Genomic DNA, 27,715 nt, shown 5'->3' with positions numbered 1-27,715 from the left:
TGCTAAATTGCCCCTTAGTGTCCAAAGATGTGCAGGTTAGGTGGATTGGCCATGCTAAATTGCCCCTTGGTGTCCAAAGATGTGCAGGTTAGGTGGATTGGCCATGCTAAATTGCCCCTTAGTGTCATAGGGACGAGCTAGGGTAAATGCATGGGGTTATGGGGATAGGGGTTGGATTGTGGTCTGTGCAGACCGGATGGGCCGAATGGCCTCTGTACTGCATGATTCTATCTATGATACTGATGGATGTCAGGGCCACCGGACGATCGTCGTTAAGGCACGGTGTCTGGCTTTTCTTGGTCCTGGGATGATGGTCATCTTCTTGACGCAGGGTACGGACCTCTGATTGGCGTAAAGAGAGGGAAAGTTTACCCTCCGTCATCCCTCCCCTCCCCACCCGTGTGTATTTTGGAGCGTCCGCCTCTCTCCCGTTGCCCGCCTGTCGAAATTGATCACCGGATGCCGCCGCTGATTTCTCAGTCCTCTAGGTAAGCTGTCTCCCGATTGTAGCGATTGAGAGCAGGTTCTCCCCCGGAAACCTCACCACTGGGGGGGCTGTGTCGTGTCACCACCTTTCGAACGCCGGCTACAGCTGTGACGAGACGCTTTGACCCCCCCCCCCCACTCCAAAAAGAGGAACGACGCAACACGAGTTGGATCAAAGCTTTATTAGAAAACACTTAATTACAAGAGGTTAAATATATTATCTCTCAGTCAGTTGTCAGTACGTGGAAGGTAGGACTCTTCCCAAGTAATGCTGTGGTTTTGGAGATCGCGGGGATGGAAAATGGGCATCGTGCGTTAGCTACTGGGGGGAGGGCGGAGGGCGCAGAAGGGTTGGCTTTGGGAGGGGGTGGGGGGAAAAAACGGGTGACCTCCACCCTCCGACCTCTGTTGGCGGGGCCTTCGCACGGAGGTGGGAGGTCGTTGCTGAGGGAGTTGGGGGGAGCCATCGCTCAGGCAGCCCTCGCTGGGGAGGCTTCAAGCCTTGACAAGGCCCCGTTGCTAAGGAGGCACCCACGGCGACAGGGAGGGGCTTCTGTGGATCCCTCCAAAACCCGCCCCCTCCCCCCCAACCTCCCTCGCTGGGATTGGGATTTGAGGGGGAGGGGTGGAGGTGCGGTGGTGACACTTTCTCGGGAGGGCGAAGGGAAACCGCCAATGCCTCCGGCAGCCATCTTGGGAGCTTCCGCCAACCTCTGACCTTGTCCAAACAGGACAATGACCTTCCCCCCCCCTCTCCGCACCCAGTCCCACATTGGAACCCGCCAACCCTGGACCTCGGAGGGTCAGGCCCTCTGGCCTTACCTCTCTCTCTCTCTCGATCGTGCCCCCTTCTCGCACCCACTCCGGTTCCCTCCCCCACTTTGGGGTCTGCAGCAGGTTTTGAGGTTGGGCGGGGGGGGGGAGACAGGGAGGGAGGGGGGGGAAGGGGGGAGGAGGGGTCCCCCCATTTACACTTTCTTGGCCGGGACCTCGGCTGTCGTCAGGGTAACGTCCAGGGCGGGAAAACTCTGTCGCCGGGTCTGAGGGGAAACAAAATGGAGGACAAAAGAGGAGTCAAGATGGCGGCAATCATTTCTCTCCCTCCTCCCATCCTCCTCCCTCCTTCTCTGTCCCTCCTCCCCCCCCTTCCTCGCTCCCTGGCCTCTCCTCCCTCTTATCCTCCTCCCTCCCACATCTCCCTCCATCCTCCCTCCCCTCGCTCAAGCCCCTCCCTCATCTCCTCCCTCTGTGTCTCCCTCACTCTCCTCGATCCCCTCACTCCCCCCTCCCTCCCCCCTCCCCGTCACCCTCCCTCACTCCACTCTCCCTCCCCTTCAACCCCTCCTCTCTCCCTCCCCTCCCTCCCTTGCTCCCCTGCCCCTCCTCCCCCTTATCCTCCTCCCCCATCTCCCTCCATCCTCCCTCTCCTCCCTCCCCTCCCCCTCCTCCCTCAACACCCTCCCTCATCTCCTTCCTCCCTGCCTCCCTCCCTCCCCCTCCACCCCCCCTCTCCCCTCTCCCTCCTCCGTCCCCCTCAACCCCCTCCTTCCCTGTCTCCCTCCTTCCTCCCTCTCCCTCCCTCACTGTCCCTCCCCTTCCTCGCTTCCCTGCCCCTCCTCCCTCCCCCATCTCCCTCCATCCTCCCTCTCCTCCCTCCCCTCCCCCTCCTCCCTCAACACCCTCCCTCATCTCCTTCCTCCCTGCCTCCCTCCCTCCCCCTCCACGCCCCCTCTCCCCTCTCCCTCCTCCGTCCCCCTCAACCCCCTCCTTCCCTGTCTCCCTCCTTCCTCCCTCTCCCTCCCTCACTGTCCCTCCCCTTCCTCGCTTCCCTGCCCCTCCTCCCTCCCCCATCTCCCTCCATCCTCTCCTCCTCCCTCAACCCCCTCCTTCATCTCTCCCTCTCCTCCCTCCCTCCCTCCCCTCCCACTTTCCCCCTCTCCATCCCTCCTCAGCTCCCCCTCTCCCTCCTCCCTCCCTCTCCTCCCCTTCCCATCTCCTCCCTCCCCCCCCTTCCTGCTCCCTCCCTCCCCTCCGATATCCTCTCTCCATCCTCACTCACATAGCAACATGGAAGCCAGAAGCAGGAGTAGGCCATTCGGCCCTTCCAGCCTGCTCCGCCATTCATTATGAATTCACGGCTGAGGATCAAATTCAATATCCTGATCTCTCCCTCTTCCTCCCCATATCCCTCGATCCTTTTAGCCCCAAGAGCTATATCTAATTCTTCTTCAAATCACACAAGGTTTTGGCCTGAACTACTTTCTGTGGGAGTGAATTTCACACATTCCCCACCCTCTGGGTGAAGAAATTTCTCCTCAACTCAGTCCAAAAAGGTTTGCCCCCTTATCCTCAAACTATGAACCCTTCGTTCTGGACTCCCCCCACCATCGGGAACATTCTTTCTGAATCTACCTGTCTAATCCTCCCTCGACCCCCTCCTCTCCCTTTCCATTTCTCCTACACTCGGAGCACCGTGCACTGTTCCGGTCTCCCTATCCCCTCGGTTAGACCACACTCGGACCACCGTGCACAGTTCCGGTCTCCCTATCCCCTCGGTTAGACCACACTCGGAGCACCGTGCACAGTTCCGGTCTCCCTATCCCCTCGGTTAGACCACACTCGGAGCACCGTGCACAGTTCCCGTCTCCCTATCCCCTCGGTTAGACCACACTCGGAGCACCGTGCACAGTTCCTGTCTCCCTATCCCCTCGGTTAGACCCACACTCGGAGCACCGTGCACAGTTCCTGTCTCCCTATCCCCTCGGTTAGACCACACTCGGAGCACCGTGCACAGTTCCGGTCTCCGTATCCCCTCGGTTAGACCACACTCGGAGCACCGTGCACAGTTCCTGTCTCCCTATCCCCTCGGTTAGACCCACACTCGGAGCACCGTGCACAGTTCCGGTCTCCCTATCCCCTCGGTTAGACCCACACTCGGAGCACCGTGCACAGTCCCCGTCTCCCTGTCCCCTCAGTTAGACCTCACTCGGAGCACTGTGCACAGTTCCAGTCTCCCTATTCCCTCGGTTAGACCCACACTCGGAGCACCGTGCACAGTTTCCATCTCCCTATCCCCTCGGTTAGACCACACTCGGAGCACCGTGCACAGTTCCCGTCTCCCTATTCCCTCGGTTAGACCCACACTCGGAGCACCGTGCACAGTTCCAGTCTCCCTATCCCCTCGGTTAGACCACACTCGGAGCACCGTGCACAGTTCCAGTCTCCCTATCCCCTCAGTTAGACCTCACTCGGAGCACCGTGCACAGTTCCAGTCTCCCTATCCCCTCGGTTAGACCGCACTCGGAGCACCGTGCACAGTTCCCGTCTCCCTATCCCCTCGGTTAGACCCACACTCGGAGCACCGTGTACAGTTCCGGTCTCCCTATTCTCTCGGTTAGACCACACTCGGAGCACCGTGCACAGTTCCGGGCTCCCTATCCCCTCAGTTAGACCTCACTCGGAGCACTGTGCACAGTTCCCGTCTCCCTATCCCCTCGGTTAGACCCACACTCGGAGCACCGTGCACAGTTCCAGTCTCCCTATTCCCTCCCCCAACTCCCGCCTCCAGCTCCCCCTTCCTCTCTCCTAACATCAACTCCCAGAGGGATGGACAAGACACAGGAGGAGACAGTGGGTCTGCCGCGCCCCCCCCCCCCCTGCCACAGGCCCGACCAACCTCTGTAAGGACTATTTCCTCGTTGCCTCATGAGGAAAGCCCCTTTTCCAGTGCCATTCCCCCTCACACTGAGGGAGACTCGCCAACGTCCCAACACTAAACTGCACTCGCCACTTGCCTGCCACTTTGTCAGGTGTCCGTTCCCCCGCATAACAGGACAAGCACACAGGCAGAGAGTGCAGAGGAACTTACCTGAAACTTTCTCAAGAGTATCAGACAGGCGGCCACAATGATCAACATCAGGAAGGTCAACGCCACAACAAGGGTGATCCGTCGCGTTGAGGGTGCAGCATTGCTTGCCTGGTAATCCAAAGCTGCAAAGGATGCAAAAGTCGGCCATTTTGAGAGCAGGCCTCAAAACCCGAAACGCCAATTTACACAGCCCTTCCACAACCATTCCCTCCTGCACTCGGAGCACCGTGCACAGTTCCGGTCTCCCTATCCCCTCGGTTAGACCCACACTCGGAGCACCGTGCACAGTTCCGGTCTCCCTATCCCCTCGGTTAGACCCACACTCGGAGCACCGTGCACAGTTCCGGTCTCCCTATCCCCTCGGTTAGACCACACTCGGAACACCGTGCACAGTTCCGGTCTCCCTCTCCCCTCGGTTAGACCACACTCGGAGCACCGTGAACAGTTCCCGTCTCCCTATCCCCTCGGTTAGACCACACTCGGAGCACCGTGCACAGTTCCGGTCTCCCTATCCCCTCGGTTAGACCACACTCGGAGCACCGTGCACAGTTCCCGTCTCCCTATCCCCTCGGTTAGACCACACTCGGAGCACCGTGCACAGTTCCGGTCTCCCTATCCCCTCGGTTAGACCACACTCGGAGCACCGTGCACAGTTCCAGTCTCCCTATCCCCTCAGTTAGACCCACACTCGGAGCACCGTGCACAGTTCCCGTCTCCCGATCCCCTCGGTTACACCACACTCGGAGCACCATGCATAGTTTCCATCTCCCTATCCCCTCGGTTAGACCACACTCAGAGCACCGTGCACAGTTCCCGTCTCCCTATCCCCTCGGTTAGACCCACACTCGGAGAACCGTGCACAGTTCCGGTCTCCCTATCCCCTCGGTTAGACCACACTCGGAGCACTGTGCACAGTTACTGTCTGAGAGAATGTGGGTCTCGCTCCCACGGGGGGAGTGGGGGAGAATGTGGGACTCGCTCCCGCGGGGGGAGTGGGGGAGAATGTGGGACTCGCTCCCGCGGGGGGAGTGGGGGAGAATGTGGGACTCGCTCCCGCGGGGGGAGTGCGGGAGAATGTGGGACTCGCTCCCGCGGGGGGAGTGGGGGAGAACAGTGTGAGACCACCTGTGGCATCGCAGCTGAAATTGTTAGACTCGCGGAAAAGTGTGACCTAGATATCAACATTCAAAATCTTCCCACAAACCATCTGTTATTGAAAGGTACAGCACGGGGTTAGATACAGAGTAAAGCTCCCTCTTCACTGTCCCCCCATCAAACACTCCCAGGACAGGTACAGCACGGGGTTAGATACAGGGTAAAGCTCCCTCTACACTGTCCCCATCAAACACTCCCAGGACAGGTACAGCACGGGGTTAGATACAGAGTAAAGCTCCCTCTACACTGTCCCCCATCAAACACTCCCAGGACTGGTACAGCACGGGGTTAGATACAGAGTAAAGCTCCCTCTACACTGTCCCCATCAAACACTCCCAGGACAGGTACAGCACGGGGTTAGATACAGAGTAAAGCTCCCTCTACACTGTCCCCCATCAAACACTCCCAGGACAGGTACAGCACGGGGTTAGATACAGAGTAAAGCTCCCTCTACACTGTCCCCCATCAAACACCCCCAGGACAGGTACAGCACGGGGTTAGATACAGAGTAAAGCTCCCTCTACACTGTCCCCATCAAACACTCCCAGGACTGGTACAGCACGGGGTTAGATACAGAGTAAAGCTCCCTCTACACTGTCCCCATCAAACACTCCCAGGACAGGTACAGCACGGGGTTAGATACAGAGTAAAGCTCCCTCTACACTGTCCCCCATCAAACACTCCCAGGACAGGTACAGCACGGGGTTAGATACAGAGTAAAGCTCCCTCTACACTGTCCCCCATCAAACACTCCCAGGACAGGTACAGCACGGGGTTAGATACAGAGTGAAGCTCCCTCTACACTGTCCCCCATCAAACACCCGAGGACAGGTGCAGCACGGGGTTAGATACAGAGTAAAGCTCCCTCTACACTGTCACCATCAAACACTCCCAGGACAGGTACAGCACGGGGTTAGATACAGAGTAAAGCTCCCTCTACACTGTCCCTATCTAACACTCCCAGGACAGGTACAGCACGGGGTTAGATACAGAGTAAAGCTCCCTCTACACTGTCCCCCATCAAACACTCCCAGGACAGGTACAGCACGGGGTTAGATACAGAGTGAAGCTCCCTCTACACTGTCCCCCATCAAACACCCGAGGACAGGTGCAGCACGGGGTTAGGTACAGAGTAAAGCTCCCTCTACACTGTCACCATCAAACACTCCCAGGACAGGTACAGCACGGGGTTAGATACAGAGTAAAGCTCCCTCTACACTGTCCCCATCAAACACTCCCAGGACAGGAACAGCACGGGGTTAGATACAGAGTAAAGCTCCCTCTACACTGTCCCCATCAAACACTCCCAGGTCAGGTACAGCACGGGGTTAGATACAGAGTAAAGCTCCCTCTACACTGTCCCCCATCAAACACTCCCAGGACAGGGACAGCACGGGGTTAGATACAGAGTAAAGCCCCCTCTACACTGTCCCCATCAAACACTCCCAGGACAGGTACAGCACGGGGTTAGATACAGAGTAAAGCTCCCTCTACACTGACCCCCATCAAACACTCCCAGGACAGGTACAGCACGGGGTTAGATACAGAGTAAAGCTCCCTCTGCACTGTCCCCCATCAAACACTCCCAGGACAGGTACAGCACGGGGTTAGATACAGAGTAAAGCTCCCTCTAAACTTACCAGTGATCTCCAAGAGGTAGCTGGTGTTTCCAACCAGAACTCCATCCCTGTAAAGTGCGCAGGTCCAGTTCCCGGCGTGCGATGGGGTCACCTGGGGGATGTAGAGGCCCCAGCCCTCCTCCCAAAAGTCTTCGCCCACCATCCCGGCGGCGCTCCGGTTCTCCTGTCCCCAGACCACCTCATCGAGGCCGGCGGGGTACGCCGTGCTGACATTTACTCTGAGTGAAGTTCCCAAGAGCACAGGTCCCGCCTGACTCACCGTCACTGAGGAGGGAGGGAGGGGAGGACAGGATGAACATACGTGAGTCGGCTACCAAAGACATCCCGTCACATGCGGCAATTGTGCTCTGACTGACCCCCGAACTGTGCTGGATTCGCGCCAATGGAACACTGCCTGCCCCCACAGCCAGACCCGGGCACCTCGTCTCTTCTCTGTAACCTCCTCCAGCCCCCTACACACCCCTCCCTATCTCTGTAACCTCCTCCAGTCCCCTACACACCCCTCCCTATCTCTGTAACCTCCTCCAGTCCCCTACACACCCCTCCCTATCTCTGTAACCTCCTCCAGCCCCCTACACACCCCTCCCTATCTCTGTAACCTCCTCCAGCCCCTACACCCCTCCCTATCTCTGTAACCTCCTCCAGCCCCCTACACACCCCTCCCTATCTCTGTAACCTCCTCCAGTCCCCTACACACCCCTCCCTATCTCTGTAACCTCCTCCAGTCCCCTACACACCCCTCCCTATCTCTGTAACCTCCTCCAGCCCCCTACACACCCCTCCCTATCTCTGTAACCTCCTCCAGTCCCCTACACACCCCTCCCTATCTCTGTAACCTCCTCCAGTCCCCTACACACCCCTCCCTATCTCTGTAACCTCCTCCAGCCCCCTACACACCCCTCCCTATCTCTGTAACCTCCTCCAGTCCTCTACACACCCCTCCCTATCTCTGTAACCTCCTCCAGTCCCCTACACACCCCTCCCTATCTCTGTAACCTCCTCCAGCCCCCTACACACCCCTCCCTATCTCTGTAACCTCCTCCAGTCCACTACACACCCCTCCCTATCTCTGTAACCTCCTCCAGCCCCCTACACCCTCTCCCTATCTCTGTAACCTCCTCCAGCCCCCTACACCCCTCCCTATCTCTGTAACCTCCTCCAGCCCCTACACCCCCTCCCTATCTCTGTAACCTCCTCCAGCCCCCTACACACCTCTCCCTATCTCTGTAACCTCCTCCAGTCCCCTACACACCCCTCCCTATCTCTGTAACCTCCTCCAGCCCCTGCACCCCCTCCCTATCTCAGTAACCCCCTCCAGCCCCCTCCACCCCCTCCAGCCCCCTACACCCTCTCCCTATCTCTGTAACCTCCTCCAGCCCCCTACACACCCCTCCCTATCTCTGTAACCTCCTCCAACCCCCTACACCCCCTCCCTATCTCTGTAACCTCCTCCAGCCCCCTACACCCCTCCCTATCTCTGTAACCCCCTCCAGCCCACTACACCCCTCCCTATCTCTGTAACCCCCTCCAGCCCCCTACACCCCCTCCCTATCTCTGTAACCTCCTCCAGCCCCCTACACACCCCCTCCCTATCTCTGTAACCTCCTCCAGCCCCCTACACCCCCTCCCTATCTCTGTAACCTCCTCCAGCCCCCTACACCCCTCCCTATCTCTGTCACCTCCTCCAGCCCCCTACACCCCTCCCTATCTCTGTAACCTCCTCCAGCCCCCTACACCCCTCCCTATCTCTGTAACCTCCTCCAGCCCCTACACCCCTCCCTATCTCTGTCACCTCCTCCAGCCCCCTACACCCCCTCCCTATCTCTGTAACCTCCTCCAGCCTCCTACACCCCTCCCTATCTCTGTAACCTCCTCCAGCCCCTACACCCCCTCCCTATCTCTGTAACCTCCTCCAGCCCCCTACACCCCCTCTCTATCTCTGTATCCTCCTCCAGCCCCCTACACCCCTCCCTATCTCTGTAACCTCCTCCAGCCCCCTACACCCCTCCCTATCTCTGTAACCTCCTCCAGCCCCCCTACACCCCTCCCTATCTCTGTAACCTCCTCCAGCCCCCTACACCCCTCCCTATCTCTGTAACCTCCTCCAGCCCCCTACACCCCTCCCTATCTCTGTAACCTCCTCCAGCCCCCTACACCCCTCCCTATCTCTGTAACCTCCTCCAGCCCCTACACCCCCTCCCTATCTCTGTAACCTCCTCCAGCCCCCTACACCCCCTCTCTATCTCTGTATCCTCCTCCAGCCCCCTACACCCCTCCCTATCTCTGTAACCTCCTCCAGCCCCCTACACCCCTCTCTATCTCTGTATCCTCCTCCAGCCCCTACACCCCCTCCCTATCTCTGTAACCCCCTCCGGCCCCTACACCCCCTCCCTATCTCTGTAACCTCCTGCGGCCCCTACACCCCCTCCCTATCTCTGTAACCTCCTCCAGCCCCCTACACCCCCTCCCTATCTCTGTAACCTCCTCCAGCCCCCTACACCCCCTCCCTATCTCTGTTACCTCCTCCAGTCCCCTACACCCCTCCCTATCTCTGTAACCTCCTCCAGTCCCCTACACCCCCTCCCTATCTCTGTAACCTCCTCCAGCCCCTACACCCCCTCCCTATCTCTGTAACCTCCTCCAGCCCCCTACACCCCTCCCTATCTCTGTAACCCCCTCCAGCCCCCTACACCCCCTCCCTATCTCTGTAACCTCCTCCAGCCCCCTACACCCCCTCCCTATCTCTGTAACCTCCTCCAGCCCCCTACACCCCTCCCTATCCCTGTAACCTCCTCCAGCCCCCGACACCCCTCCCTATCCCTGTAACCTCCTCCAGCCCCCTACACCCCTCCCTATCTCTGTAACCTCCTCCAGCCCCTACACCCCTCCCTATCTCTGTAACCTCCTCCAGCCCCTACACCCCCTCCCTATCTCTGTAACCTCCTCCAGCCCCTACACCACCTCCCTATCTCTGTAACCCCCTCCAGCCCCCTACATCTCTCCCTATCTCTGTAACCTCCTCCAGCCCCTACACCCCATCCCTATTTCTGTAACCTCCTCCAGCCCCTACACCCCTCCCTATCTCTGTAACCTCCTCCAGCCCCTACACCCCCTCCCTATCTCTGTAACCTCCTCCAGTCCCCTACACCCCCTCCCTATCTCTGTAACCCCCTCCAGCCCCCTACATCTCTCCCTATCTCTGTAACCTCCTCCAGCCCCTACACCCCCTCCCTATTTCTGTAACCTCCTCCAGCCCCCTACACCCCTCCCTATCTCTGTAACCTCCTCCAGTCCCCTACACGCCCTCCCTATTTCTGTAACCTCCTCCAGCCCCTACACCCCCTCCCTATCTCTGTAACCTCCTCCAACCCCTACACCCCTCCCTATCTCTGTAACCTCCTCCAGCCCCCTACACACCCCTCCCTATCTCTGTAACCTCCTCCAGCCCCCTACACCCCTCCCTATCTCTGTAACCTCCTTCATCCCCATACACCCTCCCTAAAATAATCTACCATAGCCAATCCCCCTAACCTGCCCATCTTTGGACACTAAGGGACAATTTAGCATGGCCAATGCACCTAATCCGCACATCTTTGGACACTAAGGGGCAATTTAGCATGGCCAATCCACCTAACCTACACATCTTTGGATACTAAGGGACAATGTAGCATAGCCAATCCCCCTAACCTGCCCATCTTTGGACACTAAGGGACAATTTAGCATGGCCAATGCACCTAATCCGCACATCTTTGGACACTAAGGGGCAATTTAGCACGGCCAATCCACCTAACCTGCACATCTTTGGACACTAAGGGACAATTTAGCATGGCCAATCCACCTAATCCGCACATCTTTGGACACTAAGGGACAATTTAGCATGGCCAATGCACCTAATCCGCACATCTTTGGACACTAAGGGACAATTTAGCATGGCCAATCCACCTAACCTGCCCATCTTTGGACACTAAGGGACAATTTAGCATGGCCAATCCACCCAACCTGCCCATCTTTGGACACTAAGGGACAATTTAGCGTGGCCAATCCACCCTAACCTACACATCTTTGGACTGTGGGAGGAAACCGGAGCACCCGGAGGAAACCCACGCAGACACGGGGAGAACGTGCAGACTCCGCACAGACAGTGACCCGAGCCGGGAATCGAACCCGGGTCCCTGGCGCTGTGAGGCAGCAGTGCTAACCCACCGTGCCGACAGGGTTAAGGTTCAAAATAGGGTGAAGGGTTGTGGAGTTGCATCGCCACCTGGTGGCAGGAAGGAGTCATTATGCCCAAGTCGCTGAAAGTGGCATCGCAGGTGGAGAAGGTAGTCAAGAAGGCATACGGCATGCTTGCCTTCATCGACCGGGGCACTGAGTTTAAAAATTGGCAAGTCACGTTGCAGCTTCATAGAACCTCAGTTGGGCCGCACTTGGAATATAGTCTTCAATTCTGGTCGCCACACCACCAGAAGGATGTGGAGGCTTTGGAGAGGGTGCGGAAAAGATTTACCAGGATGTTGCCTGGTATGGAGGGCATTAGCTCTGAGGAGAGGTTGGAGAAACTTGGTTTGTTCTCACTGGAACGACGGAGGTTGAGGGGAGACCTGATAGAGGTCTACAAGATTATGAGGGACAGAGTGGATAGTCAGAAGCTTTTTCCCCCAGGGTGGAAGAGTCAATTATTAGGGGCATAGGTTCAAGGTTTGAGGGGCAAGGAGGCAATTATTTTGGTACCTTCGCTATTTAGATGAAGCTTTCTTTTAAGACATAGATGCACCTACGAGATTTAGCAAGTCTCTCTCTCTCTGTCTCAAGCCGTGGCAGGTGCCCTTCTCCTGTTTGTACCACTGCCGCTCTTATACCCCTGATGACATATCAATATTTCTACAGTACGATTCGTTCTCAGAGTTACCAAAACATCAAATTTAAATCTAATAGGCTTCTGTTATCTCGTTTAATGTAAGCCAACTCGTGACACTAATAAATAAACAAAGCTAACCCCTCCCCGAGGGCAGAGAGAAAACACTTTCAGACACTGGGTCGGGGGGAATCGTAGCACACGAACTGTGCAAAGGTCCGATGACCTCGGCTGGGATTTTCTGACCTCGAGGCGAGCGTGGCTGGAAAATTCCACGCCCTGGGTCTTTTGATTGAATTTCATTTCGTTCCAATAAAACAAAGGACAAAGAACAAAGAACACTACAGCACAGGAACAGACCCTTCGGCCCCTCCAAGCCTGCGCCGATCACATTGTCCTATCTAGACCAACCGCCTGTATCCCTCTATTCCCCGTCCCTTCACGTGCCTATCCAGATATGCCTATGAACATAGAACATAGAAAGCCACAGCACAAACAGGCCCTTCGGCCCACAAGTTGCGCCGATCACATCCCCACCTCGAGGCCTATCTATAGCCCTCAATCCCATTAAATCCCATGTACTCATCCAGAACTCTCTTAAAAGACCCCAACGAGTTTGCCTCCACCACCACCGACGTCAGCCGATTCCACTCACCCACCACCCTCTGAGTGAAAAACTTACCCCTGACATCTCCTCTGTACCTACCCCCCAGCACCTTAAACCTGTGTCCTCTCGTAGCAACCATTTCAGCCCTTGGAAATAGCCTCTGAGAGTCTACCCTATCCAGACCTCTCAACATCTTGTAAACCTCTATCAGGTCACCTCTCATCCTTCGTCTCTCCAGGGAGAAGAGACCAAGCTCCCTCAACCTATCCTCGGCACAACATCGTGGGCCGAAGGGCCTGTTCTGTGCTGTACTGTTCTATGTTCTATCCTCATAAGGCATGCCCCCCAATCCAGGCAACATCCTTGTAAATCTCCTCTGCACCCTTTCAATGGCTTCAACATCTTTCCTGTAATGAGGTGACCAGAACTGCGCGCAGTACTCCAAGTGGGGTCTAACCAGGGTCCTATAAAGCTGCAGCATTATCTCCCGACTCCTAAACTCAATCCCTCGATTAATGAAGGCTAGTACGCCGTACGCCTTCTTGACCGCATCCTCCACCTGCGAGGCCGATTTAAGAGTCCTATTAAGATTATGAAGGGGCATGGACAGAGTGGATAGTCAGAAGCTTTTTCCCCAGGGTGGAAGAGTCAATTACTAGGGGGCATAGGTTCAAGGTGCAAGGTTTAAAGGAGATGTACGAGGCAATTTGTTTTGGTACCTTTGCTATTGAGATGAAGCTTTCTTTTAAGACATAAACGAGATTTAGCACGTCTCTCTCTCTCTCTCTAAAGCCGCGAGCCATTCATAATTCATAAGTCTTAATGTCTCGAATGTAACTGCCTCACCCACCTCCCTCGGCAGTGCAATCCGGGCCCCCCATCTCCCTCTGTGTAAAAAACGTCCCCCGCACATCTCCACTGAATCGTTCCCCACCTTATCTCAAAATTGTGCCCCCCTTGTAATTATCATTTCTGCCCTGGGACAAAGCTTCCAACTCTTCACCCTACCTACACCCCTCATAACTTTATAAACTTCTATCAGGTCTCCCCTCAACCTCCGTCGTTCCAGTGAGAACAAACCAAGTTTCTCCAACCTCTCCTCGTAGCTAAGGCCCTCCATACCAGGCAACATCCTGGTAAATCTTTTCCGCACCCTCTCCAAAGCCTCCACGTCCTTCTGGTAGTGTGGCGGCCAGAATTGAACACTGTATTCCAAAAATGTGGCCTAACCAACGTTTTATACAACTCTAATAGGCGGCACGGTAGCACAGTGGGTTAGCACTGCTGCTTTACAGCTCCAGGGACCTGGGTTCGATTCCCGGCTCGGGTCACTGTCTGTGTGGAGTCTGCACATTCTCCTCGTGTCTGCATGGGTTTCCTCCGGGTGCTCCGGTTTCCTCCCACAGTCCAAAGATGTGCGGGTTAGGTTGATTGGCTATGCTAAAATTGCCCTTAGTGTCCCGGGATGCGTAGGTTAGAGGGATTAGTGGGTAAAATATGTAGGGATATGGGGGTAGGGCCTGGGTGGGATTGTGGTCGGTGCAGACTCGATGGGCCGAATGGCCTCTTTCTGTGCTGTAGGGTTTCTAAGTTTCTAAGTGATACAATTTGTCAACTTTGACACTCGATGCCCCATCCGATGATGGCAAGAATGCTTCCCTCACCATCTTTTCCACCTATGCTGCCACTTTTAAGGATCTGTGGACCTCAGATCCCTCTGTGTGTCTATACCCTTGATGGTTCTGCCATTTATTTTTAACTCCCACCTGAATTGGATCGACCCAAAGAACAAAGAAAATTACAGCACAGGAACAGGCCCTTGGGCCCTCCAAGCCTGCTCCGACCATGCTGCCCCCGTCTGAACTAAAACCCCCTCCCCTTCCGGGGACCTTATCCCTCTATTCCCATCCTATTCAGGTTTTTGTCAAGACGCCCCTTAAAACTCACCACCGTATCCGCTTCCACTCCCTCCCCCGGCAGCAAGTTCCAGGCACCCACCACCCTCTGTGTAAAAAATCTGCCTCGTACATCTCCTTTAAACCTTGCCCCTTAAACCTGTGCCCCCTAGTAATTGACTCGTCCACCCTGGGATAAAGCTTCTGACTATAAGGGGTGGCACGGTAGCACAGTGGTTAGCACTGCTGCTTCACAGCTCCAGGGTCCCGGGTTCGAATCCCGGCTCGGGTCACTGTCTGTGTGGAGTCTGCACATTCTCCTCGTGTCTGCGTGGGTTTCCTCCGGGTGCTCCGGTTTCCTTCCAAAGATGTGCGGGTTAGGTTGATTGGCCAGGTTAAAAATTGCCCCTTAGAGTCCTGGGATGCGTAGGTTAGAGGGATTAGCGGGTAAATATGTGGGGGGGTAGGGCCTGGGTGGGATTGTGGTCGGTGCAGACTCGATGGGCCGAATGGCCTCCTTCTGCACTGTAGGGTTTCTAAGATTTCTTATCCACTCTGTTCATGTCCCTCATAACCTTGTAGACTTCTATCTGGTCGCTCCCTCAACCTCCGTCGCTCCAGTGAGAACAAACCAAGTTTCTCCAACCTCTCCTCATAGCTAATGCCCTCCATGCCAGGCAACATCCTGGTAAATCTTTTCTGTACCCTCTCCAAAGCCTCCACATCCTTCTGGTAGTGTGGCGACCAGAATTGAACACTAGATTCCAAGTGCGGCCTAACTAAGGTTCTACAAAGCTGCAACATGACTTGCCAATGTTTAAACTCAATACCCCGGCCGATGAAGGCAAGCATGCCGTATGCCTTCTTGACTACCTTCTCCACCTGTGTTGCCACTTTCAGTGACCTGTGTATCTGTACACCCAGATCCCTCTGCCCATCAATACTCTTAAGGGTTCTGCCACTTATTGTATATTTCCTATCTGTATTAGATCTTCCAAAATGCATTACCTCACATTCGTCCGGATTAAACTCCATCTGCCATCTCTCCGCCCAAGCCTCCAACTGATCTATATCCTGCTGTATCCTCTGATGGTCCTCATTGCTATCCGCAAATCCACCAACCTTTGTGTCGTCCGCAAACTTACTAATCAAACCAGTTACATTTTCCTCCAAATCATTTATATATATTACAAACAGCAAAGGTCCAAAATATCTTGTTGGGGGGTGGGTGCGGGGTGGGGGCAATTGTTCTCCAGTGAAGGGAAGGGGGGCAGCATTCAACCAATCAGGAACCTGCTTCGGAGGTGTAGAGTATTTTTGACTCGAAAATTTGGTACTCTCTGATTTGTCCCGCGACATTCTTGCAAACTATCTCTTCCCAAGCGGTGTAAATTGTTGCTGGCTTGGTCCAAAATTATTGCCCCCTCCATTGCCGCCCTCCCCACCCTCCCCCCCGCCCCCCCGACCCCACGGGCCAAAAATGGCACCCCCCCCCTTCGAGCCCCGATTCCGAGGACTCACCCTCCACGAACTCCAGTCGCACTGTCCTCGCTATCCAGTACCCCGAGGCATTGAGGTAGCCCGTGAAGAGGCCACGATCGGAGGCCCGGGTGGGCGCCAGGGTCAGCGCCAGGGCGCCCGGGCTCCGCTCCGTCCAGGCGCCGTCGTCCTCCCCCAACGACCGGGCACCCGCCCCCCCCCGTCCCCTCAGCCAGCCGCAGGTCTCCGGGCGGCAGGGCAGCTCGGGGGTGAGGGCGAGGGAGAGGCGGGCTTGGGAGCCAGGCCGGACGTAGAAGGTGGGCACCTCTTGGGCGCTGTTGACAAAACCTGCAACGGGGTCAGCGAAAAAAAGGGAGAGATGTGAGGCTCGGTGGAAAATTAATTCATTCGCTGTTGCGACCAAGTTTATGAATTGTGGTCCCTTTAAGAGCTGGCTTTGTGTTTAAGGCTGGTGGGTTTGGAATGCAGGTATACAGAGTACACAGATTGCAACATTTGTTGCAGAGACCCGAAACACCAGGATTGCCTGGGTAACAGGCTTTGCATTCTGACAGCCCATTCGTTTAAAGCGGAGATTCGGCTACCAGGAACATCTGAATTTACTATCGTTGGCAGCCAATCCAGATATAGAGAATTCGAACATAGAATGGATAACATAGAATCCCCCACAGTGCAGAAGGAGGCCATTCGGCCCATCAAGTCTGCGCCGACAACAATCCCGCCCAGGCCCTATGCCTGTAGCCCCCATGTATTTACTCTACGAGTCCCACTGACCACTAAGGGGCAATTTAGCATGGCCAATCCACTCAACCTACACATCGTTAGACAGTAAGGGGAAATTTAGCATGGCCAATCCACCTAACCTGCACATCTTTGGACACTAAGGGACAATTTAGCATGGCCAATCCACCCAACCTGCACATCTTTGGACACTAAGGGGACAATTTAGCATGGCCAATCCACCTAACCTACACATCTTTGGACACTAAGGGGACAATTTAGCATGGCCAATCCACCTAACCTGTACATCTTTGGACACTAAGGGACAATTTAGCATGGCCAATCCACCTAACCTGCACATCTTTGGACACGAAGGGACAATTTAGCATGGCCAATCCACCTAACCTGCACATCTTTGGACACGAAGGGACAATTTAGCATGGCCAATCCACCCTAACCTGCACATCTTTGGACACTAAGGGGCAATTTAGCATGGCCAATCCACCCTAACCTGCACATCTTTGGACACTAAGGGGCAATTTAGCATGGCCAATCCACCTAACCTACACATCTTTGGACACTAAGGGGCAATTTAGCATGGCCAATCCACCTAACCTACACATCTTTGGACACTAAGGGACAATTTAGCATGGCCAACCCACCTAACCTACACATCTTTGGACACTAAGGGACAATTTAGCATGGCCAATCCACCCTAACCTGCACATCTTTGGACACTAAGGGGCAATTTAGCATGGCCAATCCACCTAACCTATACATCGTTAGACACTAAGGGGCAATTTAGCATGGCCAATCCCCCTAACCCGTACATCTTTGGACACTAAGGGACAATTTTGCATAGCCAATCCACTCAACCTACACATCGTTAGACATTAAGGGGAAATTTAGCATGGCCAATCCCCCTAACCTACACATCTTTGGACACTAAGGGGCAATTTAGCATGGCCAATCCACCTAACCTATACATCGTTAGACACTAAGGGGCAATTTAGCATGGCCAATCCCCCTAACCTACACATCTTTGGACACTAAGGGGCAATTTAGCATGGCCAATCCACCCAACCTGCACATCTTTGGACACTAAGGGACAATTTAGCATGGCCAATCCACCTAACCTACACATCTTTGGACACTAAGGGGACAATTTAGCATGGACAATCCACCTAACCCACACATTTTTGGAGTGTGGGAGAAAACAGGAGCTCTTGGAGGAAACCCACACAGACACGGGGGGAACGTGCAGACTCCGCACAGACAGTGACCCAAGCCGGGAATCGAACCCGGGTCCCTGGCGCTGTGAGGCAGCAGCGCTAACCACTGTGCCACCCCTAAAATCGAGATATTGACTAATTACCATCATATCCTTTATTGTTATTTACCTATCTATCACAGCCAATATTCCCTTCATAGTTTGATAGATTTCTTCTATGATAAAGGCCCAGATAAATTAAACAAAGGAACCATGTAGCCAGCACAGCTCTCTCTGCACTGTCCCCATCAAACACTCCCAGGACAGGTACAGCACGGGGTTAGATACAGAGTAAAGCTCCCTCTGCACTGTCCCCATCAAACACTCCCAGGACAGGTACAGCACAGGGTTAGATACAGAGTAAAGCTCCCTCTACACTGTCCCCCATCAAACACTCCCAGGACAGGTACAGCACGGGGTTAGATACAGAGTAAAGCTCCCTCTACACTGTCCCCATCAAAGACTCGCAGGACAGGTACATCACGGGGTTAGATACAGAGTAAAGCTCCCTCTACACTGTCCCCCATCAAACACTCCCAGGACAGGTACAGCACGGGGTTAGATACAGAGTAAAGCTCCCTCTGCACTGTCCCCCATCAAACACTCCCAGGACAGGTACAGCACGGGGTTAGATACAGAGTAAAGCTCCCTCTACACTGTCCCCATCAAACACTCCCGGGACAGGTACAGCACGGGGTGAGATACAGAGTAAAGCTCCCTCTGCACTGTCCCCATCAAACACTCCCGGGACAGGTACAGCACGGGGTTAGATACAGAGTAAAGCTCCCTCTGCACTGTCCCCCATCAAACACTCCCAGGACAGGTACAGCACGGGGTTAGATACAGAGTAAAGCTCCCTCTACACTGTCCCCATCAAACACTCCCGGGACAGGTACAGCACGGGGTGAGATACAGAGTAAAGCTCCCTCTACACTGTCCCCATCAAACACTCCCGGGACAGGTACAGCACGGGGTTAGATACAGAGTAAAGCACCCTCTACACTGTCCCCCATCAAACACTCCCAGGACAGGTACAGCACGGGGTTAGATACAGAGTAAAGCTCTCTCTGCACTGTCCCCATCAAACACTCCCAGGACAGGTACAGCACGGGGTTAGATACAGAGTAAAGCTCTCTCTGCACTGTCCCCATCAAACACTCCCGGGACAGGTACAGCACGGGGTTAGATACAGAGTAAAGCTCCCTCTACACTGTCCCCATCAAACACTCCCAGGACAGGTCCAGCACAGGGTTAGATACAGAGTAAAGCTCCCTCTACACTGTCCCCCATCAAACACTCCCTGGACAGGTACAGCACAGGGTTAGATACAGAGTAAAGCTCCCTCTACACTGTCCCCCATCAAACACTCCCAGGACAGGTACAGTACAGGGTTAGATACAGAGTAAAGCTCCCTCTACACTGTCTCCCATCAAACACTCCCAGGACAGGTACAGCACAGGGTTAGATACAGAGTAAAGCTCCCTCTACACTATCCCCATCAAACACTCCCAGGACAGATACAGCACGGCGTTAGATACAGAGTAAAGCTCCCTCTACACTGTCCCCATCAAACACTCCCAGGACAGGTACAGCACGGGGTTAGATACAGAGTAAAGCTCCCTCTACACTGTCCCCCATCAAACACTCCCAGGACAGGTACAGCACGGAGTTAGATACAGAGTAAAGCTCTCTCTACACTGTCCCCATCAAACACTCCCAGGACAGGTACAGCACGGGGTTAGATACAGAATAAAGCTCCCTCTACACTGTCCCCATCAAACACTCCCAGGACAGGTACAGCACGGGGTTAGATACAGAGTAAAGCTCCCTCTACACTGTCCCCATCAAACACTCCCAGGACAGGTACAGCACGGGGTTAGATACAGAGTAAAGCTCCCTCTACACTGTCCCCATCAAACACTCCCAGGACAGGTACAGCACGGGGTTAGATACAGAGTAAAGCTCCCTCTACACTGCCCCCCATCAAACACTCCCAGGACAGGTACAGCCCGGGGTTAGATACAGAGTAAAGCTCCCTCTACACTGTCCCCCATCAAACACTCCCAGGACAGGTACAGCACGGGGTTAGATACAGAGTAAAGCTCCCTCTACACTGTCCCCATCAAACACTCCCAGGACAGGTACAGCACGGGGTTAGATACAGAGTAAAGCTCCCTCTACACTGTCCCCCCATCAAACACTCCCAGGACAGGTACAGCACGGGGTTAGATACAGAGTAAAGCTCCCTCTACACTGTCCCCCCATCAAACACTCCCAGGATAGGTACAGCACGGGGTTAGATACAGAGTAAAGCTCCCTCGACACTGTCCCCCATCAAACACTCCCAGGACAGGTACAGCACAGGGTTAGATACAGAGTAAAGCTCCCTCTACACTGTCTCCCATCAAACACTCCCAGGACAGGTACAGCACAGGGTTAGATACAGAGTAAAGCTCCCTCTACACTGTCCCCCATCAAACACTCCCAGGACAGGTACAGCACGGGGTTAGATACAGAGCAAAGCTCCCTCTACGCTGTCCCCATCAAACACTCCCAGGACAGGTACAGCACGGGGTTAGATACAGAGTAAAGCTCCCTCTACACTGTCCCCCATCAAACACTCCCAGGACAGGTACAGCACGGGGTTAGATACAGAGTAAAGCTCCCTCTACACTGTCCCCATCAAACACTCCCAGGACAGGTACAGCACGGGGTTCGATACAGAGTAAAGCTCCCTCTACACTGTCCCCATCAAACACTCCCAGGACAGGTACAGCACGGGGTTAGATACAGAGTAAAGCTCCCTCTACACTGTCCCCCATCAAACACTCCCAGGACAGGTACAGCACGGGGTTAGATACAGAGTAAAGCTCCCTCTACACTGTCCCCATCAAACACTCCCAGGACAGGTACAGCACGGGGTTAGATACAGAGTAAAGCTCCCTCCACACTGTCCCCATCAAACACTCCCAGGACAGGTACAGCACGGGGTTAGATACAGAGTAAAGCTCCCTCTACACTGTCCCCCCATCAAACACTCCCAGGACAGGTACAGCACGGGGTTAGATACAGAGTAAAGCTCCCTCCTGTCGGTGAAACTTACCAAGAACTCTAATTTCGTAGGAGGCCCTAACTTTTTGACTTTGGAAGGTAACTAGACATTCCCAGACTCCTCGGTCCTCTGGCTCCAGTCTGTCGATGTACAGCATCCTCCCCTCGTCCCCCGTTCGAACCCGTTCCCCGCCGGGTCCCGGGCTCTCCCCTCCTCTGTGCCAGGAGAAACGCGCCCCCTGCAGTGCCTCCGAGACCTCGCAGCGGAGATGGAGCTCGCTGCCCTCGAATGGGTGTCCCCTTGTGTCCGGGGTCACTGTTAATAATGGTGGAGGGAGGGGGGCGGGCAGAGAGAGAGAAGAGCAATTAGAACATAGAAACGAGAAGCAGGAGGAGACCGTTCAGCCCTTCCAGCCTGCTCCACCATTCATTATGAATTCGCGGCTGAGGATCAAATTCAGTATCCGAATTCGCTCTTCCCCCGCCACATCTCTCGATCCCTTTAGCCCCAGGAGCGATATCTAATTTCTTCTTGAAATCACACAATGTTTTGGCCTCAACTACTTTCTGTGGGAGTGAATGCCACCACTCTCTGGGTGAATAAATTTCTCCTCACCTCCGTCCTAAAAGGTTTACCCATTATGCTCAAACTATGACCCCCCCCCCGCCCCCCATCCCGCTAGTTCCGAAGACCAGAGTCTAAAGTCTTCCGAGAATCATAGAATCCCGACAGTGCAGAAGAAGGCCATTTGGTCCATCGAGTCTGCACCAACAACAGTCCTACCCAGGTCCTATCCCCGTGACGCCATGCATTTACCCTAGCTAGTCTCCCTGACACTAAGGGACAATTTAGCATGGCCAATCCACCTAACCCGCACATCTTTGGACACTAAGGAGCAATTTAGCACGGCCAATCCACCTAACCCGCACATCTTTGGACACTAAGGAGCAATTTAGCATGGCCAATCCACCTAACCTACACATCTTTGGACACTAAGGGACAATTTAGCATGGCCAATCCACCTAGCCTGCACACCTTTGGACACTAAGGGGCAATTTAGCATGGCCAATCCACCTAACCTGCACACCTTTGGACACTAAGGGGCAACTTTGCATGGCCAATCCACCTAATCTACACATCTTTGGACACTAAGGGCAATTTAGCATGGTCAATCCACCTAATCTATACATCTTTGGACACTAAGGGACAATTTAGCACGGCCAATCCACCTAACCCGCACATCTTTGGACACTAAGGGGCAATTTCGCATGGCCAATCCACCTAACCTGCGCATCTTTGGACACTAAGGGGGCAATTTAGCATGGCCAATCCACCTAACCCGCACATCTTTGGACACTAAGGGGGCAATTTAGCATGGCCAATCCATCTAACCTACACATCGTTAAACACTAAGGGGGCAATTTAGCATGGCCAATCCACCTAACCCGCACATCTTTGGACACTAAGGGACAATTTAGCATGGCCAATCCACCTAACCCGCACATCTTTGGACACTAATGGACAATTTAGCATGGCCAATCCACCTAATTTGCACATCTTTGGACACTAAGGGACAATTTAGCATGGCTAATCCACCAAACCTGCACATCTTTGGACACTAAGGGGCAATTTAGCAGAGCTAATCCACCAAACCTGCACATCTTTGGACACTAAGGGGCAATTTAGCATGGCCAATCCACCTAACCTGCACATCTTTGGACACTAAGGGGACAATTTAGCATGGCCAATTCACCTAACCTGCACATCCTTGGACACTAAAGGGGCAATTTAGCATGGCCAATCCACCTAACCTGCACACCTTTGGACACTAAAGGGGCAATTTAGCATGGCCAATCCACCCAACCTGCACATCTTTGGACACTAAGGGGCAATTTAGCATGGCCAATCCACCTAACCTGCACATCTTTGGACACTAAGGGGCAATTTAGCATGGCCAATCCACCTAACCTACACATCTTTGGACACTAAAGGGGCAATTTAGCATGGCCAATCCACCTAACCTGCACATCTTTGGACACTAAAGCGGCAATTTAGCATGGCCAATCCACCTAACCTGCACATCTTTGGACACTAAGGGGCAATTTAGCATGGCCAATCCACCTAACCAACACATCTTTGGACACTAAAGGGGCAATTTAGCATGGCCAATCCACCTAACCTGCACATCTTTGGACACTAAGGGACAATTTAGCATGGCCAATCCACCTAACCTGCACATCTTTGGACATTAAGGGGCAATTTAGCATGGCCAATCCACCTAACCTACACATCTTTGGACACTAAGGGGAAATTTAGCATGGCCAATCCACCTAACCTGCACATCTTTGGACACTGAAGGGGCAATTTAGCATGGCCAATCCACCTCACCTGCACATCTTTGGACACTAAGGGGCAATTTAGCATGGCCAATCCACCTAACCTACACATCTTTGGACACTAAGGGGCAATTTAGCATGGCCAATCCACCTAACCTGCACATCTTTGGACACTAAAGGGGCAATTTAGCATGGCCAATCCACCTAATCTATACATCTTTGGACACTAAGGGGCAATTTAGCATGGCCAATCCACCTAACCTACACATCTTTGGACACTAAGGGGCAATTTAGCATGGCCAATCCACCTAACTTGCACATCTTTGGACACTAAAGGGGCAATTTAGCACGGCCAATCCACCTAACCTGCACATCTTTGGACACTAAGGGGCAATTTAGCATGGCCAATCCACCTAACTTGCACATCTTTGGACACTAAAGTGGCAATTTAGCACAGCCAATCCACCTAACCTGCACATCTTTGGACACTAAGGGGCAATTTAGCACGGCCAATCCACCTAACCTGCACATCTTTGGACACTAAGGGGCAATTTAGCATGGCCAATCCACCTAACCTGCACATCTTTGGACACTAAGGGGCAATTTAGCATGGCCAATCCACCTAATCTATACATCTTTGGACACTAAGGGGCAATTTAGCATGGCCAATCCACCTAACCTACACATCTTTGGACACTAAGGGGCAATTTAGCATGGCCAATCCACCTAACCTGCACATCTTTGGACACTAAGGGACAATTTAGCATGGCCAATCCACCTAACCTACACATCTTTGGACACTAAGGGGCAATTTAGCATGGCCAATCCACCTAACCTGCACATCTTTGGACACTAAGGGACAATTTAGCATGGCCAATCCACCCTAACCTACACATCTTTGGACACTAAGGGGCAATTTAGCATGGCCAATCCCCCTAACCTGCACATCTTTGGACACTAAGGGGCAATTTATCATGGCCAATCCACCTAACCTACACATCTTTGGACACTAAGGGGCAATTTAGCATGGCCAATCCACCTAACCTGCACATCTTTGGACACTAAGGGGCAATTTAGCATGGCCAATCCACCTAACCTGCACATCTTTGGACACTGAAGGGGCAATTTAGCATGGCCAATCCACCTCACCTGCACATCTTTGGACACTAAGGGGCAATTTAGCATGGCCAATCCACCTAACCTACACATCTTTGGACACAAAGGGGCAATTTAGCATGGCCAATCCACCTAACCTGCACATCTTTGGACACTAAAGGGGCAATTTAGCATGGCCAATCCACCTAATCTATACATCTTTGGACACTAAGGGGCAATTTAGCATGGCCAATCCACCTAACCTACACATCTTTGGACACTAAGGGGCAATTTAGCATGGCCAATCCACCTAACTTGCACATCTTTGGACACTAAAGGGGCAATTTAGCATGGCCAATCCACCCTAACCTACACATCTTTGGACACTAAGGGGCAATTTAGCATGGCCAATCCACCTAACCTGCACATCTTTGGACACTAAAGGGGCAATTTAGCATGGCCAATCCACCCTAACCTACACATCTTTGGACACTAAAGGGGCAATTTAGCATGGCCAATCCACCTAACCTACACATCTTTGGACACTAAGGGGGCAATTTAGCATGGCCAATCCACCTAACCTGCACATCTTTGGACACTAAGGGACAATTTAGCATGGCCAATCCACCTAACCTGCACATCTTTGGACACTAAGGGACAATTTAGCATGGCCAATCCACCCTAACCTACACATCTTTGGACACTAAGGGGCAATTTAGCATGGCCAATCCACCTAACCTACACATCTTTGGACACTAAGGGACAATTTAGCACGGCCAATCCACCTAACCTGCACATCTTTGGACACTAAGGGGCAATTTAGCATGGCCAATCCACCTAACCTGCACATCTTTGGACACTAAAGGGGCAATTTAGCATGGCCAATCCACCTAACCTACACATCTTTGGACACTAGGACAATTTAGCATGGCCAATCCACCCTAACCTACACATCTTTGGACACTAAAGGGGCAATTTAGCACGGCCAATCCACCTAACCTGCACATCTTTGGACACTAAAGGGGCAATTTAGCACGGCCAGTGCACCCTAACCAGCACATCTTAGGACTGTGGGAGGAAACCGGAGCACCCGGAGGAAGCCCGCGCAGACACGGCACAGACAGTGACCCAAGCCGGGAATCGAACCCCGTTCCCTGTGAGGCAGCAGTGCGAACCAACGTGCCACTGCACCCTGTCCGGGGTGTGTGGGGGTTCTTGATTATGCCGGCTGCTTTTCCGAGGCAGCGGGAAGTGTAGGCGGAGTTGATGGATATTAGGGCTGAGTGGGAGGTGGAAAGAGAGATAGTCAGGTGCTGTAGCATCTGATGCATAGTGAGTGGGAGTTCGAATGTGTCACCCTAACCCTTGACGGACTAAGTGTGATAGAGGAGTGGGGGTACAGGGGACAGGGACATCCACGCAGAACTTTGCATTCCAGTTCCCAACCCCACCAGCCAGAAAGCACTCGTCCCCCTCAAATCACGGGTCAGTGCTGAGGGAGCGCCGCACTGCGGGAGGGTCGGTGCTGAGGGAGCGCCGCACTGCGGGAGGGTCAGTGCTGAGGGAGCGCCGCACTGCGGGAGGGTCAGTGCTGAGGGAGCGCCGCACTGTGGGAGGGTCAGTGCAGAGGGAGCGCCGCACTGTGGGAGGGTCGGTGCTGAGGGAGCGCCGCACTGTGGGAGGGTCGGTGCTGAGGGAGCGCCGCACTGTGTGGGAGGGTCAGTGCTGAGGGAGCGCCGCACTGTGGGAGGGTCAGTGCTGAGGGAGCGCCGCACTGTGTGGGAGGGTCAGTGCTGAGGGAGCGCCGCACTGCGGGAGGGTCAGTGCTGAGGGAGCGCCGCACTGTGGGAGGGTCGGAGCTGAGGGAGCGCCGCACTGTGTGGGAGGGTCAGTGCTGAGGGAGCGCCGCACTGTGGGAGGGTCAGTGCTGAGGGAGCGTCGCACTGTGGGAGGGTCGGTGCTGAGGGAGCGCCGCACTGTGGGAGGGTCAGTGCTGAGGGAGCGCCGCACTGTGTGGGAGGGTCAGTGCTGAGGGAGCGCCGCACTGTGGGAGGGTCAGTGCTGAGGGAGCGCCGCACTGTGGGAGGGTCAGTGCTGAGGGAGTGCCGCACTGTGGGAGGGTCAGTGCTGAGGGAGCGCCGCACTGTGGGAGGGTCGGTGCTGAGGGAGCGCCGCACTGTGGGAGGGTCAGTGCTGAGGGAGCGCCGCACTGCGGGAGGGTCAGTGCTGAGGGAGTGCCGCACTGTGGGAGGGTCAGTGCTGAGGGAGCGCCGCACTGTGGGAGGGTCGGTGCTGAGGGAGCGCCGCACTGTGGGAGGGTCGGTGCTGAGGGAGCGCCGCACTGTGGGAGGGTCAGTGCTGAGGGAGCGCCGCACTGTGGGAGGGTCGGTGCTGAGGGAGAGCCGCACTGTGGGAGGGTCAGTGCTGAGGGAGCGCCGCACTGTGGGAGGGTCGGTGCTGAGGGAGCGCCGCACTGTGGGAGGGTCAGTGCTGAGGGAGCGCCGCACTGTGGGAGGGTCAGTGCTGAGGGAGCGCCGCACTGTGGGAGGGTCAGTGCTGAGGGAGCGCCGCACTGTGGGAGGGTCAGTGCTGAGGGAGCGCCGCACTGTGGGAGGGTCAGTGCTGAGGGAGCGCCGCACTGTGGGAGGGTCAGTGCTGAGGGAGCGCCGCACTGTGTGGGAGGATCAGTGCTGAGGGAGCGCCGCACTGTGGGAGGGTCGGTGCTGAGGGAGCGCCGCACTGTGTGGGAGGGTCAGTGCTGAGGGAGCGCCGCACTGTGGGAGGGTCAGTGCTGAGGGAGCGCCGCACTGTGGGAGGGTCGGTGCTGAGGGAGCGCCGCACTGTCGGGGGATGATACAGCGGGTTCCGTCTTCCTACCTTGCACCACCACGAGTCTGACTTCCCTCTCAAGGGTCCGATCGCCGTGAAGCACGGAACACCGGTACAGACCCGCGTCTCCGAGGCGCACCCTCCGCACCTCAAGGGAATATTCCCCCGTGTCCACCTTCCTTCCTTTCACGTGGGCCCGCTGGCTGACCCCTCCGAGGCCATGTTTGACCACGCCATCGTTACCCAGCATGATCAAGGGACCCTCGCCCCCTCCCGGCCTCACCAGCGTCCAACGCAGGGCCAACTTGCGGTACTGTCCCCTGCGCGCGCTCTGAGCCCCGTCCACACAGGGGAGTGTGGTTGTACGCCCCGCGGGAGCCACTACCCTCTGTTCCTTGAGGGCATCG

General features: G+C 54.8%; 1 protein-coding gene across 1 annotated transcript; it reads right to left on the bottom strand.

The window, feature by feature from the left end:
• Positions 1–655: 655 nt before the first annotated feature.
• On the bottom strand, positions 656–27,715 carry lag3 (lymphocyte activating 3). The gene is made up of 6 exons (XM_078206524.1): positions 27,357–27,715; positions 21,100–21,363; positions 16,028–16,333; positions 7,150–7,413; positions 4,355–4,476; positions 656–1,526 (listed from the first exon to the last, which is right to left on the bottom strand). The coding sequence occupies exons 1-6, from the start codon at positions 27,556–27,558 to the stop codon at positions 1,455–1,457; spliced, it is 1,230 nt and encodes a 409-aa protein (XP_078062650.1). The 5' UTR covers positions 27,559–27,715; the 3' UTR covers positions 656–1,454.

Source organism: Mustelus asterias, unplaced genomic scaffold, assembly GCF_964213995.1.
Source record: "Mustelus asterias unplaced genomic scaffold, sMusAst1.hap1.1 HAP1_SCAFFOLD_1581, whole genome shotgun sequence".
NCBI lineage: Eukaryota > Metazoa > Chordata > Chondrichthyes > Carcharhiniformes > Triakidae > Mustelus > Mustelus asterias.
The sequence above is the reverse complement of the archived record's forward strand: the minus strand, read 5'-3'. Positions and strand labels throughout refer to the sequence as shown.

What these genes read in the sequence shown, in the direction of transcription:
- lag3 (XM_078206524.1), bottom strand. Translation starts at nt 27,558, where the DNA reads ATGCTGGGTAACGATGGCGTGGTCAAACATGGCCTCGGAGGGGTCAGC. An exon ending in CAGACTCGTGGTGGTGCAAG is followed by an intron (nt 21,364 to 27,356) that starts GTAGGAAGACGG and finishes CATTATTAACAG; the next exon opens with TGACCCCGGACACAAGGGGA. An exon ending in TACTCTTGAGAAAGTTTCAG is followed by an intron (nt 1,527 to 4,354) that starts GTAAGTTCCTCT and finishes GTTTCCCCTCAG; the next exon opens with ACCCGGCGACAGAGTTTTCC.